Source organism: Taurulus bubalis, assembly GCF_910589615.1.
Source record: "Taurulus bubalis genome assembly, chromosome: 11".
In the NCBI taxonomy this organism is placed as follows: domain Eukaryota; kingdom Metazoa; phylum Chordata; class Actinopteri; order Perciformes; family Cottidae; genus Taurulus; species Taurulus bubalis.
The window spans coordinates 4,626,697-4,643,426 of NC_136599.1; the positions used below are offsets into that span (position 1 = coordinate 4,626,697).

General features: G+C 46.1%; 1 protein-coding gene across 1 annotated transcript in view; it reads left to right on the top strand.

The window, feature by feature from the left end:
* Nucleotides 1-15,543, top strand: part of LOC306743731 (membrane-associated guanylate kinase, WW and PDZ domain-containing protein 1-like) — a gene marked incomplete at its 5' end in the record, with an annotated part of 94,283 nt that extends 78,740 nt beyond the window's left edge. Inside the window, 10 exons of the mRNA XM_079226279.1 lie at nucleotides 283-538; nucleotides 4,841-4,932; nucleotides 6,419-6,614; nucleotides 6,707-7,012; nucleotides 9,163-9,366; nucleotides 10,444-10,531; nucleotides 10,621-10,681; nucleotides 11,347-11,490; nucleotides 12,622-12,760; nucleotides 14,306-15,543. Coding sequence (XP_079082405.1) covers nucleotides 283-538; nucleotides 4,841-4,932; nucleotides 6,419-6,614; nucleotides 6,707-7,012; nucleotides 9,163-9,366; nucleotides 10,444-10,531; nucleotides 10,621-10,681; nucleotides 11,347-11,490; nucleotides 12,622-12,760; nucleotides 14,306-15,402 — 2,583 coding nt within the window. The 3' untranslated portion in view covers nucleotides 15,403-15,543. The remainder of the gene's footprint in view (nucleotides 1-282; nucleotides 539-4,840; nucleotides 4,933-6,418; nucleotides 6,615-6,706; nucleotides 7,013-9,162; nucleotides 9,367-10,443; nucleotides 10,532-10,620; nucleotides 10,682-11,346; nucleotides 11,491-12,621; nucleotides 12,761-14,305) is intronic.
* Between the last annotated feature and the right edge of the window lie 1,187 nt (nucleotides 15,544-16,730).

Here is a 16,730-nt window from a genome sequence, read left to right on the forward strand (position 1 = left end):
TCCGTCTTTATCTGGCAACCATGGAAACCAAGTCATTGCTCCGCTCTCCTCAGCAGCAGTTTTCAGTCTAAAAAAACGATGACATTGGACGCTCTCTTTGTCCTCCATCGGCACTTTTCTCTCTTTCCCTTAACACTTATCACTTCTTCTTCTCGTCTCTCTGCCCTCTATACCTTCCGCCTTCAGCTTACAGCCCACACACACCCACACACCCTCAGCGCACACACACACACACACACACACACACACCTCACACTCGGTTTTTTTCTTCTTCTTTCCCAGCACCAGTTGGAGAGGAAGGACAGCCAGACCAGCTCCCAGCACAGCGTGTGCAGCCACCGCAGCGCCCACACCGATTCCCCCGGCCACCCGCCCTCTGCCATGCCCGGCGAGGCCGTGGCGCCCACTCCCGCCGCGCCCACCCAGCCTCTGCCGGGCCTGCCCCCTCAGGACCCCGCAGATGGCACCCTCACCCTCCAGAAGAAGCCGGACCCCTTCAAGATCTGGGCGCAGTCCCGGAGCATGTACGAGAGCCGACGTGAGTAGAAGCCGAGTCCCGACTCGTTTTTCAGTATTTTTTTTTCCGCTGACTTTAGGAGTTTAAACGGTTCATCCCTCCAGTGACATTTACAGAACTTTATAACCCTCCATTAGTGTGAATATGGCCTGAGATCATCTGGCAGGAGACGTTTAATGGCGCTGATTCAAGATAATAGATGATATTTAAAAGAAGGCTATGCATCTCAGGCTTTTTATGCCATGATTTAAAGGAATGTTCTGCCAGAGAGTTGGAAGAGAAGATGGATACCACTCATGTTTGCACTTTAATATATGAAAAGCTACAGCTAGCAGCAAGTTTAATTATTCATTATGTTATTTATTTACTTATTTATTTGACAGGGACAGTGCAGAGCTGCTTAGCTGTACCGGAGTTAGCGATGAGCTAATTTACATCTGTAGTCCCCGGGCGGGAAACCGAGAATAACGTCTCGCTTGGGAAAATTGGTGGCATAAAAACAGGATTACATACAGTAGGACAGCGCTTCACGACACGATAACAACACAACAACAACAACAACAACATTAAGGCAGCGCAACAAAAACCACAAGATGTCACAACATCAAGACACGTAAATTAGCTTAGCACAAAGACCGAAAACCTGGTTTTATCCAAAGTAATTGTTTGTTAGAGTTACTTGCTTTAGGGTTTAGCGGTTTCCTCCTGTTTCGAGTCTTTATGCTAAGCTAACCAGCTAGAATTGGTATCAATCCATCTAATTATCTGCAAAAACAAATAAGCCAACTTTCCAAAATGTAGATTTATTCCTTTAAAGTATGCAATTTTAGCAATTGCAGTTTTAACCATGTGTAATATACACATTCTTTTCTATTCTTTATATTCTGTTATTTCTTTTGCTTTTCTATCGCAGTCTGAGTGTGGGATTAGACATGAAGGTCAGGAACGATATGATTCCACAGAACTGCTCCATAGATTTTATTTAAATTGTTAGACCCCCTTTTTTAAAAGACATCTCCAACTGTCTTGCTCTCTCAACGCGTTGCTGGAGTCGTGCGGAAGTTGCCGAGAGTAAAAGAATCGCAGCTGTGTGTCCAGCGTGGACGCCGGCGGCCGCGTCTCTGTCTTTGTGCGTTTGTGTCAGCTAAAGCCCATTTTGTTGGTCTGTGTTTGCTTAACATTCGTGCGCCTTACCGAGTCACAGTCGATCCTTGTGACAAAAGGTGCCTCCGAGAGGAAAATTGTCCTTGAACACACACACAAAAGTGCTTGCTGGTGTGTGTGTGTGTGTGTGTGTGTTCTTGCATTCCTCCTCTCGGCAGAAAAGAACCGTCATGTACAACAAAAGAAAGAATGACATGTGTGCACTTTCCTGCACATCGTACATGTCAAGAGACGACGACCTTTCACCTTTTAAACGACTCGCCACCGTTCAGCTCATCTGCAGCCAAACGGCTCCTCGCTCTGGGAAGTCACTGGGATCCAGAAGTGGAGCACCAGAAAGTAGGCAGCCTCTCTGTAAGACTCCTCCATATCATTTGCAGTCATGGCCCATTCTTGCATTATTCATAGCAGGAACACTGTAAGGGTGTCAAACCACTTATTCTCTGCTTCTGATAGAGGAGCCAGTGAGGAGAAGGCGGGGAAGGATCTTCCAGAAATAACGGGCTTCCCTCGACTGTCCTTTACACTTCCTGTATTTGATATTTAAAGGGACTTTAATAGGTGGGCTTCATGTTGGGAAGTGTTTGGAGGGTTTTCTGCGTTAGCTTGTCGCACGCGTGCGCTCCTCATCACATCGCAGTGTTGGTTAACAATCATGGCCGCCCGTGGAATCTAGGACTCCCGCTGATTAAATATTAACTAGGCTGCTTTAAGCTGCCGCTGATTGGTGTATCTGTTCTAAAACCCCTGAAGGGTCTGCAGCCTTTTTTTAATATATTTTTTTGGAGTCGGGAAAGGCGGAGGAGGGGGAAAACACGATGAAACGAAAATGAAAAAAGAGACAATGAATGACAAAGAGGCCCCCGGTTCTCTGGGTGTTTCTCAAAGTCAGGGACGACGGGTCCTTCTGAGCGCTGGAGGCGACAGAACGGCCGCTTGTTCTCAACATCACTTTATTTTCAATAATTCAGTACATTGCAATTTCAAGTATTTATTTTGCAATCCTCGGAGCAGTAAACATTGATAAAAAAAAAATGCAGGTCTATTTATAAAATATTATAAATCTGCAAAACAAACCTTTAGCTTTTATATCAGGTCACAAGGTACAAATCAAGAAAAAACACATGGTATAAATCCAAAAAAACAAAAAAATATCGTGTTTGGTATCAAATTAAACATATAAATCAGGGCTATAATAATATGTAATCCACATGTACAACCTCTAAACACAACTCAAACAATAAATTAGAGTAGGGGTGAGGGCTTAAAGGGCTACTTAAAAAAATATAATAAATAGAAATAACAACAACAAAAACATCTTGATAGCTCTTTTCACGGCAATCACCAATTCTGGTTTGGTCTAAATAAACTCTTCAATCACATAATTAGATATGAAAGGAAACGCCTCCAGACTCCATTGAGGAGAAACAGCCATTTTTACCTCGCTGATTGTAAAACTCACAGAAACAAAACTCATCAGAAGTGTCTTGGTCAGCTCTTTCCACCGTTCCTTCAATCGCCATCTCAGGTTCGGTGGAAACAAACTCTTGGTTCAGTTTAACAGTCGTCATGCTCTCCTCATGTCAGCGGCAGGACAGTGTGACTGAAAAGTGAATTTAGCTTCGCGTCACCTGTTGCATTTTTCACCGTCACATTTGCAAGTTTAACCGCATAGCAGGTACGTTCAAGCACGTCATCAGGGCGAGCAGAGCTAATGGGTTCACTACTGCGTGGCAGCCTTGCAGACAGCAGCCTGGGCACACTGGCCCTCTGGGTACAACCGACTCACACCAACTCGGCTGTGTCCTCCTCCACAGTCTGCTCTGTCCACGGCGAGATGTGAATGTGGGTGTGTGTGTGTGTGTGTGATGGAAATATGTGAAAGTGAAGCTCCAAATCCATGTGTGAAAGAAATGCAGGCTCATGAAGGGAGTTTGCCGTTGAGGAACTTTTCAGATTGCAGATCTGCAAGTGTGACGAGGTCTCGGCAAGACCGTATAAGAGGTGGACGTCGTAGCCTCGAGGTTCGGCGCCATCTTTTTGCAACCGGTGAACGGAAGGGACCATATTTGGACGAGGAATGAGTGACGTAGAGACGCTGTATAGAGCTCAGGTAGCGACCTGTCAATCACCTTGTAGCCCCGCCCCTAAAGCATCCCCTACATTATGGTCTGTTTGACTCTAAATGACCATAATTTACTAAATGAACATCATGCTGTATTGAAGAAGATTTGAAACTAGAGATTGAGACATAAACTCATGTTTACAATGTTTACTGAGGGAATACATCAAGAGAAGTAGAGTCATTTATATAGACTTCTATACAACCAGAGGAGACACCCACCGGTGGTCAGGAGAGAGAATGCAGCTTTAACAGATGAAGCATAGACTTCTATACAACCAGAGGAGTTGGCCCCTGGTGGTCAAGAGAGAGAATGCAGCTTTAACAGATGAAGCATATACTTCTATACAACCAGAGGAGTTGCCCACCGGTGGTCAGGAGAGAGATTGCAGCTTTAACAGATGAAGCATATACTTCTATACAACCAGAGGAGTCGCCCCCTGGTGATCAGGAGAGAGATTGCAGCTTTAACAGATGAAGCATATACTTCTATACAACCAGAGGAGTCGCCCCCTGGTGATCAGGAGAGAGAATGCAAGTTTGATGTATGCTTTAGGGCGGGGCTACAAGGTGATTGACAGGTCTCTACCAGAGACGTATACCACATCTCGACTACAACGTAATTTCTCCGCAGTCCAAATATGGTCACTTCCCTATCGCTGGTTGCAGAACCAGGGAAGGAGCAGACATACAACTAACGTAATCTGTTTGTCTGAGCACTGTATCTTATACTTAATTTAATATTTTGCACTGTTGTTATTTGTCTCGTCTAACGTCTCATGTCTCATGTTATGCAAGAAAAATTCCTCGATTGTGTAAACATTCCTGGTAAATAAACGGATTCTAATTCTAACATATTGATCAGCGATCACACAGCTAACTTGTTGATATTAGAGGAACAGGCGTTCAGTGATTAGCCTACATGAGTGCTAAACAGTCCACGCTGAGCGGAACCCGCCGGCCTTTTGGCAGATCTGCTGGTTGATCTCCATGGAGTCTCCCCACACCCCCCTCACTGTTTCTCTTGTGTATTCCAGTGCCAGATTGCCAGGAGCAGGACATTTTCCTTTGGCGGAAGGATACAGGCTTCGGCTTCCGTATCCTGGGAGGAAATGAGCCCGGGGAACCTGTAAGTATCCCTCCACCTCCACCTGTCTGTCAGTAGTTTATCAGATCATCTGGTGATTTAAGCACTCGTACTTTTGCTGATAATGAATGAATACATCTCTGACTGCGTTATCCTTGCTCTTAGTGTGCTTCCCAGTTCTATAAGAGGCTTTTTTGTTGCTTCCATCTTCCTCTCACTTCTGCGTTTCGGCTGCCTTTTTAAACCGGCGTATATCTGTCTAACTGGAGCTGTTGCTCTCTGGAGGATCGCATAGACAGCTTGTTAAGAGAAGCCAAGGTCTTACCCACAATCCCTCTGGTTGTGCGCCATATATTTGTCTTAAAAGGAGTGGAGCAAGAAGGAGAGTGGAAGGCAGTTATTGAGGAAGAGAGGGAAATAAAATGGCAGCAGGCTTCAGGTCCACCCCTCAGGAGTTGGTGCTTGTTGTTTGTGCCAAAAGGTGTCGGCGCGGTGGTTGTGCGCCGTTGTGTGTGTGTGTGTGTGTGTGTGCACGCCTACACAATGCCCGAAGCACACAAGCTTCTCAGAGGCCCCGGTAGGCTGCGTTAGACTTCTTGGTTTTCTCCGAACGTCAGTCACGAACTCCTTGAAGTGATGAGAGTGAGACGTCATCAGGTGGAGAAGGAGATCAGTGGAAAATGAGTCGTCGCGGTTTGATTTACTGCAGTTTAATGAGCCGGAGCCCTGAATCATAATCATAAAGGGTATGATAATCATGAAAGCTACTGTGTTCACGTCACTGTTGATGGATGATGCAATGAGTTACAGCGTCGCTTAAGGAGTGAATGGGGTAAACGATTTAACTATTAGATATCGGCATGAAACTTCTCCAGTTATTTACTGGCATTAAGGCAAATATTTTTGGTATTACAATTTTTCTGAAATATTTTTATTTGAATATGCAAATCATTTCCAGAACAGAAATCTGAACGTTGGATAAAGCCACGTTCCAAATTTCTTGATTTTTGCAAGGGGGATCTTTGAAATCTCTTTTAATCATATTCTTAAATTAAAAGTTGCGTAAATCCGGCTGTGACTGATGTATAAACAAACCCCTCTGCAGTAACCTTCAGAATATATTTAGAAACGAAACTTGAAAGTTTGGTGGATGTAAGAGTCGCTGAAGTGGAGATTTCTGGGTCAGAGTCTGAGAAATAACATATTTATAAAGAGAAAATGGCCTTTAAAGAGATGTTCTGTTCATTTAGAAACATTTTAAAGACACTACAGGAGAATAGGATAATACAAAATAGCTAGCTAGAAATCACCATGAAAGTTATTTTTTGTTATTTGAAATGTGTTATATAATGTTAAAATGAGGCATTATCTAATGGAAACCTTTGGTGAATTTAGGAGAAATCTACCGACGCAAACAGACAACGTGGTGAAATAAACACCTAAATGTGTATTTTGGATGTTTTCTCTCCTCTAGTCTGAAAGAAGGCGTGTTATAGAAGCAACATTGACGCGTGCGTTCCTTCTCCAGATCTACATCGGCCACATAGTGAAGTACGGGGCGGCGGACGAGGACGGCCGCCTGCGGTCGGGCGACGAGCTCATCTGTGTGGACGGCACGGCGGTGGTGGGCAAGTCTCACCAGCTGGTGGTGCAGCTGATGCAGCAGGCCGCCAAGCAGGGCCACGTCAACCTCACCGTCAGACGCAAGGCCACCGGGTACCCAGGTGAGGAGCGCCGCACGTCCGGCATGCGTACGTGTCACATGTCGAGTTAAAGCACGATGCCGTTCTAACCGATGTTTTCCGCATCCGCAAAGTGTCCAAAGGCGAAGGCGACGTCCCCCCGTCGCCAGCATCCTCCCACCACAGCAGCACCCAGGCGCCCAGCCTGACGGAGGGCAAGCGGACCCCGCAGGGGAGCCAGAACTCCCTCAACACCGTCAGCTCCGGCAGCGGCTCCACCAGCGGCATCGGCAGCGGCGGCGGCGGAGGCGGCAGCGGCAGCGCGGTGGTGCCCGCCTCCCTGCAGCCGTACGACGTGGAGATCCAGCGCGGGGAGAACGAGGGCTTCGGCTTCGTCATCGTGTCGTCCGTCTCCAGACCCGACGCCGGCACCACCTTCAGTGAGTGAGCCGCAGCCGCAGCCGGTTCCAGATTGACGGAGACTTCTATTCAGTTTGACATCGCCGTTTATTTTGTTTACCAGCGGCGGGGCCATTTTGGACTTTAATCCGACCCGACGGTTTGATTGTTTGGGCGTTGATGCGCGTTACGTGACGAGAGTTAATTCTGAAGATCCTTATTTCTCTCTCTGATTAATTTGCGGCGCGCACAAAGCAATGTTCTCCAAAGGTTGTTACTGCACGGCAATAACAAAACTATTTTTTAAACTAAAGCCCTGTTTGGTTGTGTTTCTGCAGGGTTCACCAAGTTATGAAGACTTTTTAGGATGCAACTTAATAGCTCTTTGACAATCATACTGTCCAGAGTATGAAAGTACAGTAATAAAGCCTAGAATGGTTTATTATTATATTACTTTTTTTAGTACTACTCTGCAGTTTACAATAACATTTCTACAGTTAAATTAACACAATTTGAACCAGTAGAACCAAAAAAACTATCGAAATTGATCATTTAAGTTTTTTCTCAAATCCAAACTTTCCCATATTGTTGTTTTATTAATATAAAAATACATCTTGTCCAATTGTTGACAGTATCGTCCATCCGAAACAAACAGAAACCTGAGAGTTGGTGCGTAAAACCGCTCCGGTGTTCCTCCAGCAAAACTCTCCACAAAGAGTACAAACCAACCGCTGAGTAAATTGACCGATGCAGAATTACGACGTATAGAAAATACTCCCCTTTGAGTTTCCTCTGCTTTATGAATAACAAGCGCGTGGCGTTCCCATCAAGAGCTTTGGGATAAAGAAATCTCCTCGTGTGCTGAGCGCTCTCCCTCAGGAACGGTCCGTCATCACAAACACCATCATCACCGATTCCTCACCACCAATCCACTCAGCATCTAATTGAAGTCTACTCGGCTCACTCCATTCGCTGTCTGCACCACTTACGTATCACGGCATGTATTAAAGCCGCTCGGCCATAGACGTCCTCCTCGAAAACAAATTTGCCGTTGACCTCCGAGTGATGAATTTCCACCGCCAATGTCGCGCCAAGGTCCCGTGAATACGTTAGCCGGTACGAAGGTGAAACGCGACAATGAAGGAGACGTTAGCTAGCGGGAAGTTCCATTGATCCCATCGGGCTAATGGGGTTGAATGCAAGAATGAATGTGTTATTTATAGGGACACCAGCGAGAGGGCTAGTCAACAACCTTGTCCTAAACGTCTCGTCACTATGGACTTTCACGGGCTAATGGATCCCGACCCCGTGGGACACGAGCTAAAATCTGACAAAGAATATCTATGACAAACAACATATATAAAATAAGAATAAAGCAGTTTTAGCTGATTCAATCAAACATCATCCCCCTTCACTGTGACCTGAGGTTGAGGTTGAGGTTTAGCAGATTGGATATTGAGTCTTATCCCGCGTCTCATTATTTAGATAGAGCGACAGGACACAAGCACATTTAGGAGGGTGAAGCGGCGACGTGAGCTGATGTAATAAACAAGATAGTTGCAGAACCACTGGAGGAGCAGACATGGAGGGAGGGAGAGAGGGAGGCTCTCCAGGGTCTGTTCAGCGCTCCTGTTTAAACAAGATGTGCCGTATTGAACTCTGTCACTCAGGCGCCGCGGTCGTGTTTCTCGCGGCGCTCTCTCTCTCCTTTTTTGACCACGTGAGTAGCGTAGCCACATAAAGGCCACATCTCGCCTCCTCTTTCGGAACGCTTGTCATTTTTCAGAGTCGGGGGAGGATCGAGTTCCCGCAGCTCGATCACCGCGGAGGCGTTTGTTTGCTCATTGATCCGCCAGCAGGGAGGGGTGGTGATGATGATGATGATGATGACGTGATCGGTGTATCAATAGGCTGTCAACCTTTAGATTAGAGGACTCACGGCGCATTGATTAACACGTCAGACGATGCATTTTCACATGACGTCTCTGAGCTGCATGTGTGCTGATTGCTAGGTTTGTGGTGATTTGTGATAATTCATAAATTAAATCTTTTTTTTGTCTCTTTCTCCCCGTTTTCTTTCTTTCTTTTCCTTCTTCTAAAATGCAAATCAACACACCCAATCAACACAATAAATAAAAAATAATAATAATCGCCGCACGCTACTTCTCACACACACAAACTAACACGAAAGCTGGAAACGCTTGTGTGGCCATGCCTCACAAAATAGGTCGCATCATCGAGGGCAGCCCGGCCGACCGCTGCGGGAAACTGAAGGTCGGGGACCGGATACTGTCCGTCAACTGCTGCTCCATCACCAACAAGTCCCACTCCGACATCGTCAACCTGATCAAGGAAGCCGGGAACACGGTCTCGCTCAGGATCATCCCAGGTGATGGTAAGGCTTTTTTGGCCTCATCGGGCTGTTGCGTAACACAGCGGGTCACGTGACCCGTTGGCGTGAAGGGAAAAGGGCGCCGCAGGTGAGCACTTTTCACCAGGGTGCGGAGAGCGAGTCTTTGAGCGGGCGTGAGGCGAAAGGTGACCCCAGAAGCTACACTTTCTTTTATTTTTCTCTTCGCTGGACATCTCTCGCAGTATTAGAAAAAAACTGCTCACATTTAATCGAGTGCTTCCTGTTGGTGTTAATCTCTTCAGCTTAGTGTAGGGAAATGGAAATTAAACCCCATGTTATCGCATGCACAAGCAGTTTGCGACCTAAAGCTCCACCAATTTTGGGTGAAATATGTCGTGTGATGTAACAAGGGTGCTTATTGCTGGCTGACTCGGCAGCCGATGAAAACACGCTGTAATGTAATAAACTCCACAGAGACAGAGCGTGAAGCTCAATTAAGACTTGGGGTGGAGGGACACACACACACACACACACACACACACGTTCACTAATTGGCAGGTTTGCGTGTGAAAGGGCAAGTTTACGAGTTTCCTGGTAGAAAACATGGCGTGGCCTTGTTGTAGTATGTGGATGATGGCATTTATTGGTCCACCTTCACTCTCAAATTCTCAAAAGACAGAGAGGAAGTCATATTTCTTGGAGGGATGAGGAGCCGGAGATGAATGAGTCAGACTGATGTTGGTGTGAAGCTGTTCACACCCGCCTGTATCACCGGGAACTAATGTGTGTGCCATTTTTCTTGCTGGTGAGAGGATGCGAGGAATTGAAGGAATGCAATAAAAGGCGGTTTTTGTTTTTTTTGTTTTTTTCTCCTTTATGGAGAAGAAGTCAGTTTTATTTCGTTCATCTTTTCTGCAGTTGTTTCCCTTTCATTCAGTTCAGTGTTCATGAGCAAATGGCAAACGACAACATCACAGGCAGTTAGCGTCGGGTCCAATAGAGAAGCCGGGGAGCGGTTCAGTGACATCACCACCAGCTGTGTCGAACAAAAGCAGTCTCTCCACGTGAGCTCGCTTGTTTTTTCTTTTTCATGTTAATTTTGTCTCCGTATCTTTGCAGAATCTTCCAATGCTTCTCTGCTGACTAATGCGGAGAAGATCGCTACCATCACCACCACGCACACGCCTCAGCAGACCGCAGAGTCCCGGTGAGTGACGACGTCCATTTAAAAAGATAAATTAAAACAAATGTCCATGTGTATTAATGTGAGTTTCTTTGTTTTTTGTTTTTTTAAAGGAATAACTCAAAGTCAAAAGGAGCCCCTCCCCCTCCGCCCATGCACAGTCAGACAACACAGGTAACGATCGCCCGGGTTGTACATCGTTAATTCTACGTTAATTACAGTTTCCACCACAGAAGAAGAAGTATTTCACCAACAAATTGCCCAAACTGTCTGCACTCTGGACTTCTTACTCACCGTCTCTCTCCCAACACCAAAACCAAAACTGATGGATCTGAGTGGCCAAATAATGGCTCATGTCCAGCGTAGGCATTCCTAATGCTGCACTCGGGACACACATGGTTGTGTTAAAGAATGCTAAAGGAGAGAGAAGAAAGCTTAAGTAAAGGATTCAATTATTGCCCATCTCTCCTGTACGCTTCACTTGAATTTACCTCTTTTGTTTATCTTGAAGTATTAGTTCTCCACGGTCAGTCTAAATGAGCGAGTAGTTTGATTATGAACTATAAAAGTGGACTCTGTTGAGTCCAGATCTCCGCTAGGTTTGTTGGTAGAGATAATAAAGCTTGTGTTGGGAGGGAGCAGCCCTTCTCGTGCCCTCGCTTAGCGCTCTGCACTCCGGCTCACGCGGCATCAATTATTCATGCGCTTCCAGAGGTGTTGCACTGCCGCTGACACGGCTTGATAAGTCCTGAAGTTTTAGACTCACCTTTTGACTCCCTTTCTCCTCCCCCTGTGTCTTCATCTCTTCATCTCTTCATCCCTTCCTTCGCGCCTCGCAGGACGCAGAGTTCTACTCCGTGGACCTCGAGCGGGACGGCAAAGGCTTTGGCTTCAGCCTGCGAGGAGGACGGGAGTACAGCATGGACCTGTACGTGCTGAGGCTGGCCGAGGACGGGGCCGCTGTCAGAAACGGCAAGATGAGGGTGCGAAAACCATTTTATCTTTTTTTTTTAAAACACTGAATTTGTGATGCTTCTCTCTTCTATACGACCTTTTCGATTAAAACACTTTAGAAATAATATACCCAAACTAAAAAGGGTGTATCTCTGTAACCACTAGGGCTATTTGAATAATGTTGGTTATAATAAAAGGCTACACATGTGAGATGTTGTTCAGATGTGTAGATATCAGTCTATATGTTACTTGTTAAGAGTAATTGAAGATGACACAGCAAAAATGAAAAGGTTTCAGGTCCGCCTATAAAAACAACACTTTCAGGATGATTATTTCTATGAAATAATGCAGCTGTAAGGTCCAACTCTAACCCAAATCATAACTCAATATGTGAACATTCTCTAACCCAAATCATAGCTCAATATGTGAACATTCTCTAACCCAAATCATAGCTCAATATGTGAACATTCTCTAACCCAAATCATACACAATATGTGAACATTCTCTAACCCAAATCATAGCTCAATATGTGAACATTCTCTAACCCAAATCATAGCTCAATATGTGAACATTCACTAACCCAAATCATAGCTCAATATGTGAACATTCTCTAACCCAAATCATAGCTCAATATGTGAACATTCTCTAACCCAAATCATACACAATATGTGAACATTCTCTAACCCAAATCATACACAATTTGTGAACATTCTCTAACCCAATTCATAGCTCAATATGTGAACATTCTCTAACCCAAATCATAGCTCAATATGTGAACATTCTCTAACCCAAATCATAGCTCAATATGTGAACATTCTCTAACCCAAATCATAACTCAATATGTGAACATGCTCTCTGCAAAGGTTGACTTTGATAAAGTGAAGCAGAACAAAGTTAGAGAGGCTTTAGTACAGAGAACATTCAGGCGAGGTCTCCAACATTTGCGCACATCTGTGACATTTTAATTGTTTCATGTACCAAACCATGTATTTCACTTGTATATTACTTATGTTGCTCAATACGTCCAAATGCAGCAGTTTCTTGGCTTTTTTTCATAAAACAAACTATGATTCACAGTTTTATATAACAATTGCTCAGTTTTCCCCCCTCTATCGGTGGTTTTAAGAGGTTTTAAAAGCAGCTGCCTCTTGTTTTTTCAGGTGGGAGATGAGATCCTGGAGATTAACGGTGAGAGCACAAAGAACATGAAGCACGCGCGCGCCATCGAACTGATCAAGAACGGCGGTCGGAGGGCACGGCTCGTCCTCAAGCGGGGAGATGGATCCGTACCCGAATATGGTACGTTACCGTGTCGCAATGTTGTCAGATCCAGCCTCACGCAGCAGTGCCGACTTCAATGCAGCCTCTAGTCTGCTTAGTGCACCCAAGGGACATGTATTACTCTTTTGAACCAAAAAATATAAAAATAGATTTTCAGGATTTTTCGTATTACTGTAAATGATTTTCTGATCCATGAATTTATAAAGCGATCCTCGTAGTTTCTGCACGAGATTGAGCTGTGAAATATTATTGATCGCTGAAGGAATGGTTGCCACAGAAGCTTGTTCCATGATTTTTGTACAGGATCTATACAGATGTTTTACAGCTGGAGTGATATTCTGCTCTGCTGATGGATTATTCCTCTCACAGTTCGAGTCATATCGTTATATATTTCTCCGCGGCATTTCATTCTCAGATGGATTTGTGATACTGTATCGAGTGTAATAACAACGAAGCCCCTTCTTCTCTCCATTGAGATGCACTGTAAAACAGCCTCTTGTCTGTTTTATCTGTTTTCTCCTCCCTCTTTCTCTCGTGGCTGGGCTCTTCCTCCTCCTCCTCCTCCTCCTCCTCCTCCTCCTCTCCAGCGATGATGGCGCCTCATCTCGCTGTTGGTACAATGAGGAATGACAAGATGGGAGAGCCCTGTTTCTACCTAATGGGCCAAAATCAGACCACGGTTTGTAGCCAAAAGTCTGTCCCCGATCCACTCTCCCTGCCATAGTTATTTATGAATTTTTCTTTCAGTTTTTTATCCACCCCTTTTCCCTCCAGCTCATCCCGACCTGAATCCCACTCTGTGTGTGTTGACACAGTGTGCATGCTTTGTGTCTTGTCATGCCTGAGTTAAAACTGAATTTAACTTCCGTGAATCCGCACATGCACAAAAAACCCTCCCGCTCTGCTGGCCCCAGACCAGATTTTATTTTTGTACTGGGACTAATTTAATGCCACCTTACATGCTGCTACCATAGCAACCTGTATCTAATTTGGCAGCCAAACACTCCTGTTGTTGTTGTTGTTGTTGCTTTGAGTCTGTTCCTTCCCAACGATGCACACTGAGCTGTTCACCATTTTGTTTTTGAATGATTTCCTAGGTGCCTGCTGTGCCATTGATAATCCCCGCCCTCCACTTGCCGACATGTTGCCCTTGTTGCTCCAGTTGTTGTTGTCGTTGTTGTTGTTGCTGACATCACCTTGTGTCTCAACCTCTAGAGAAATGCACGTTGAAGAGATTTATCCCTTCAATGCATTTCATGTTTATAGATCATTTAGGACTGGCCGATGTGAAAGAGCACACATGTGTATATATATATATATATATATATATATATATATATATATATATATATATATATGCATGGTTTCCATAAATCTGTGCATTGACTTCCTGTCGTGTCAAAGCAAGAGCTCACATGAACCGACGAGGAAAGTGTTATGCCTGCTGCCTCGCGATAAATGTGTCACGTGATTGATCGATCGTACACATGTTCCTCGGGCTCCTCGGCCTTCGTTGAGGTGTTTCTCGTCAACGAGCTTCTCTTCTTTTCTCCTCTCCGGCAGACGGCAGCAGCAATGACGGGCACCCTCCCACACCCGGGGCACAAAACACTCCGGAAGTGAGAAGGCTGCCGCCGAACAGCCGATATCACACCTCATTGGAGTCCAGTTATCCACCAGACCTTCACAAACCATCACGCCAGGAGGAGGCTGCGCGTGGCCGGGACAGGGACAGGGCCGGCGCCGATCAGATGGACTACCAAGGCCGGCAGTTTAACCCCCACCATCATCACACCTGGAATAACAATCACAGTCAAAGCACCCAAAGACAGCAGTCTCCAGACAACAGCAACGGCAGCGGCAGCAGCGGCGGCGGCAACAAGAAGAGCCGAGGCCGCAAAGTCAAGAAGTCCGAGTCGGAGAGCGGCATCTCCAAACTCCTGAAGACTCTGAGGAAAGACAGCTCGGGGAAGAAGGCCGCCGCCGCCGAGAAGCTCAGGGGGCGAGAGAACTCGGGCAGCAGCGCCACCTTGGACGGGAGGCTACGGCAGCAGCGCCGCGGCTCCCTCGACCGCTCGCCGACGCGGAAGCGGGCCCCGTCTCCCGACCGCCGGCGGGCCAAGTCGATGGACCGCAGGGCGCACCGGGACCGCACGCCGGAGAGGGAGCGCGATGACGGCGGGTTCCTCGCCGTCACGCCCGAGCGCAAGTTCTACGAGCGGAGGCTCCTCAAGGACTCGCCGGGGGGCGGGCGGGTCGGAGAGGCCGCGACCCCCGAGCGCGCCAACACCAACACCACCGCCAACTACAACAACAACGGGGATTCCTCGTCGCTCTCCAGGGGCCGCGCGTACGAGCGCGCCTCGAAGAACGGCAACCTCCTGAGAGACTCTTCCCCGGAGAGGAGGGAGGAGCGGTACCCGGCTAACGGGACCCCGGAGCGACGGTGCCGGGCGGAGCGGGACTCTTCCCCCGACAGCAACTACAGCCGGGACGAGCCGAACTACGCGGCGGCGCCCCGGCTGGTGGATTACTACGGCGTGATGAAGAACAACGCCGCGCACAACAACGCCGCCTACAACAACGCGGGTCACAACGGGTCGCTGCCTGAGCCCAAGAGACGTCTGTACAAAGAAAGCCCCAAAGACCTCAGCATCTAGAGCGGAGCTCCGCCTCGCCGCTCACTTTCCTTCTCTCCGTGCAAACTTTGTACAATACACTGGAATTGGACTTCGGAGGATACGAACTCTCGCGCTTTATTTGGTCGACCGGTTTATTGATTCGATTTTTTGATTGACTCGACTACTTGTGATCCCATCCAGAGATTCATAAAACAGCAGGAGTACAATCCTTCTCTCAGTTCATACTGGTTGTGTCGTCATTGTTATCGTTATTTTGAACATAACAAGAGGTTGTCGTACTGTTGTGAAGGTATTGTATGTGCCTGCATATGAAATCAGTGATATTGCTTTTTTTGTAGGCATTTGCTGAATCTAAAAATATTTGTTCCCTCAGAGGTATGAAACAATGCTTCCAGTTGTGGTATCTTCTAAGCTTTGTTTTTCGACTATTTTTTTTTTTATTATTTTTTTTTTAGACGTCTGTTCCATTCCTGAATTCACTGAACAAACTATAGCACAAGACACCGACGGGTCCCGAGAGCTGTGAAAGAGCACGTTCGGGGCAACAAAAAAAAGAAGAAAAAAAAGAAAATCTAAATTTAAACATCTGATGGGGAAAGTAGAGTGATAATTATTTAAATAATATATGCCTTTTTGTTGCATTTGCTCACTATTTATTGAATTTTCTTTCCCAATTTGGCACATATCTTGAGCAAGCTTCATTCCTTGAAGACTTGAGGAAGAAGAGCACCCTGTACCCGGGAACGCATGCTGCACCCTTCCTTTGTGCTGCACCCTCCGTTTGCTTGAATACGCTCACACAACACCCGAAAGATTCAGAAAAAGAAATTTAGACAACTGGTGAGAAAAAAATTGGCAACGGCGTTATTATTTTTCTCCTTTTGGAGTGTTTTTATTATTAAAAAAATAACTTAGCGGGAAAAGGAACCTGACTTCACGCAAAGCGGTTCTGGTAGATTCTCTGCAGCGGGAAAATTAAAGTTATCGAAATTGGATGAGTCTGCCACAATACCAGCGTTAGGCTGCCAAAAAAATATGATTTTTTTTTTCAGATATCCACCCAACCCCCAAAATAAAGTGTAAATTATCCCTGTGCAAGATGCATGTGTACATGTAAGTGTAGTTGAACCACGTTCTCTGATATGAGTGAGAATGATCCATAAGGAACATGCACAGTGATTGTTGGCCCTGTCCTCATGCTGATGATGATGATGATGATGATGATGATGATGATGATGAGGAGGAGGAGAGTCCCGGTACACGAGACGCCCAATCTGCCACGCTGAGCCACGCCGTCACGCCACTGGAGTCTGACCGCTGCTTTATGATGTGTTTTTTTGTGTGTG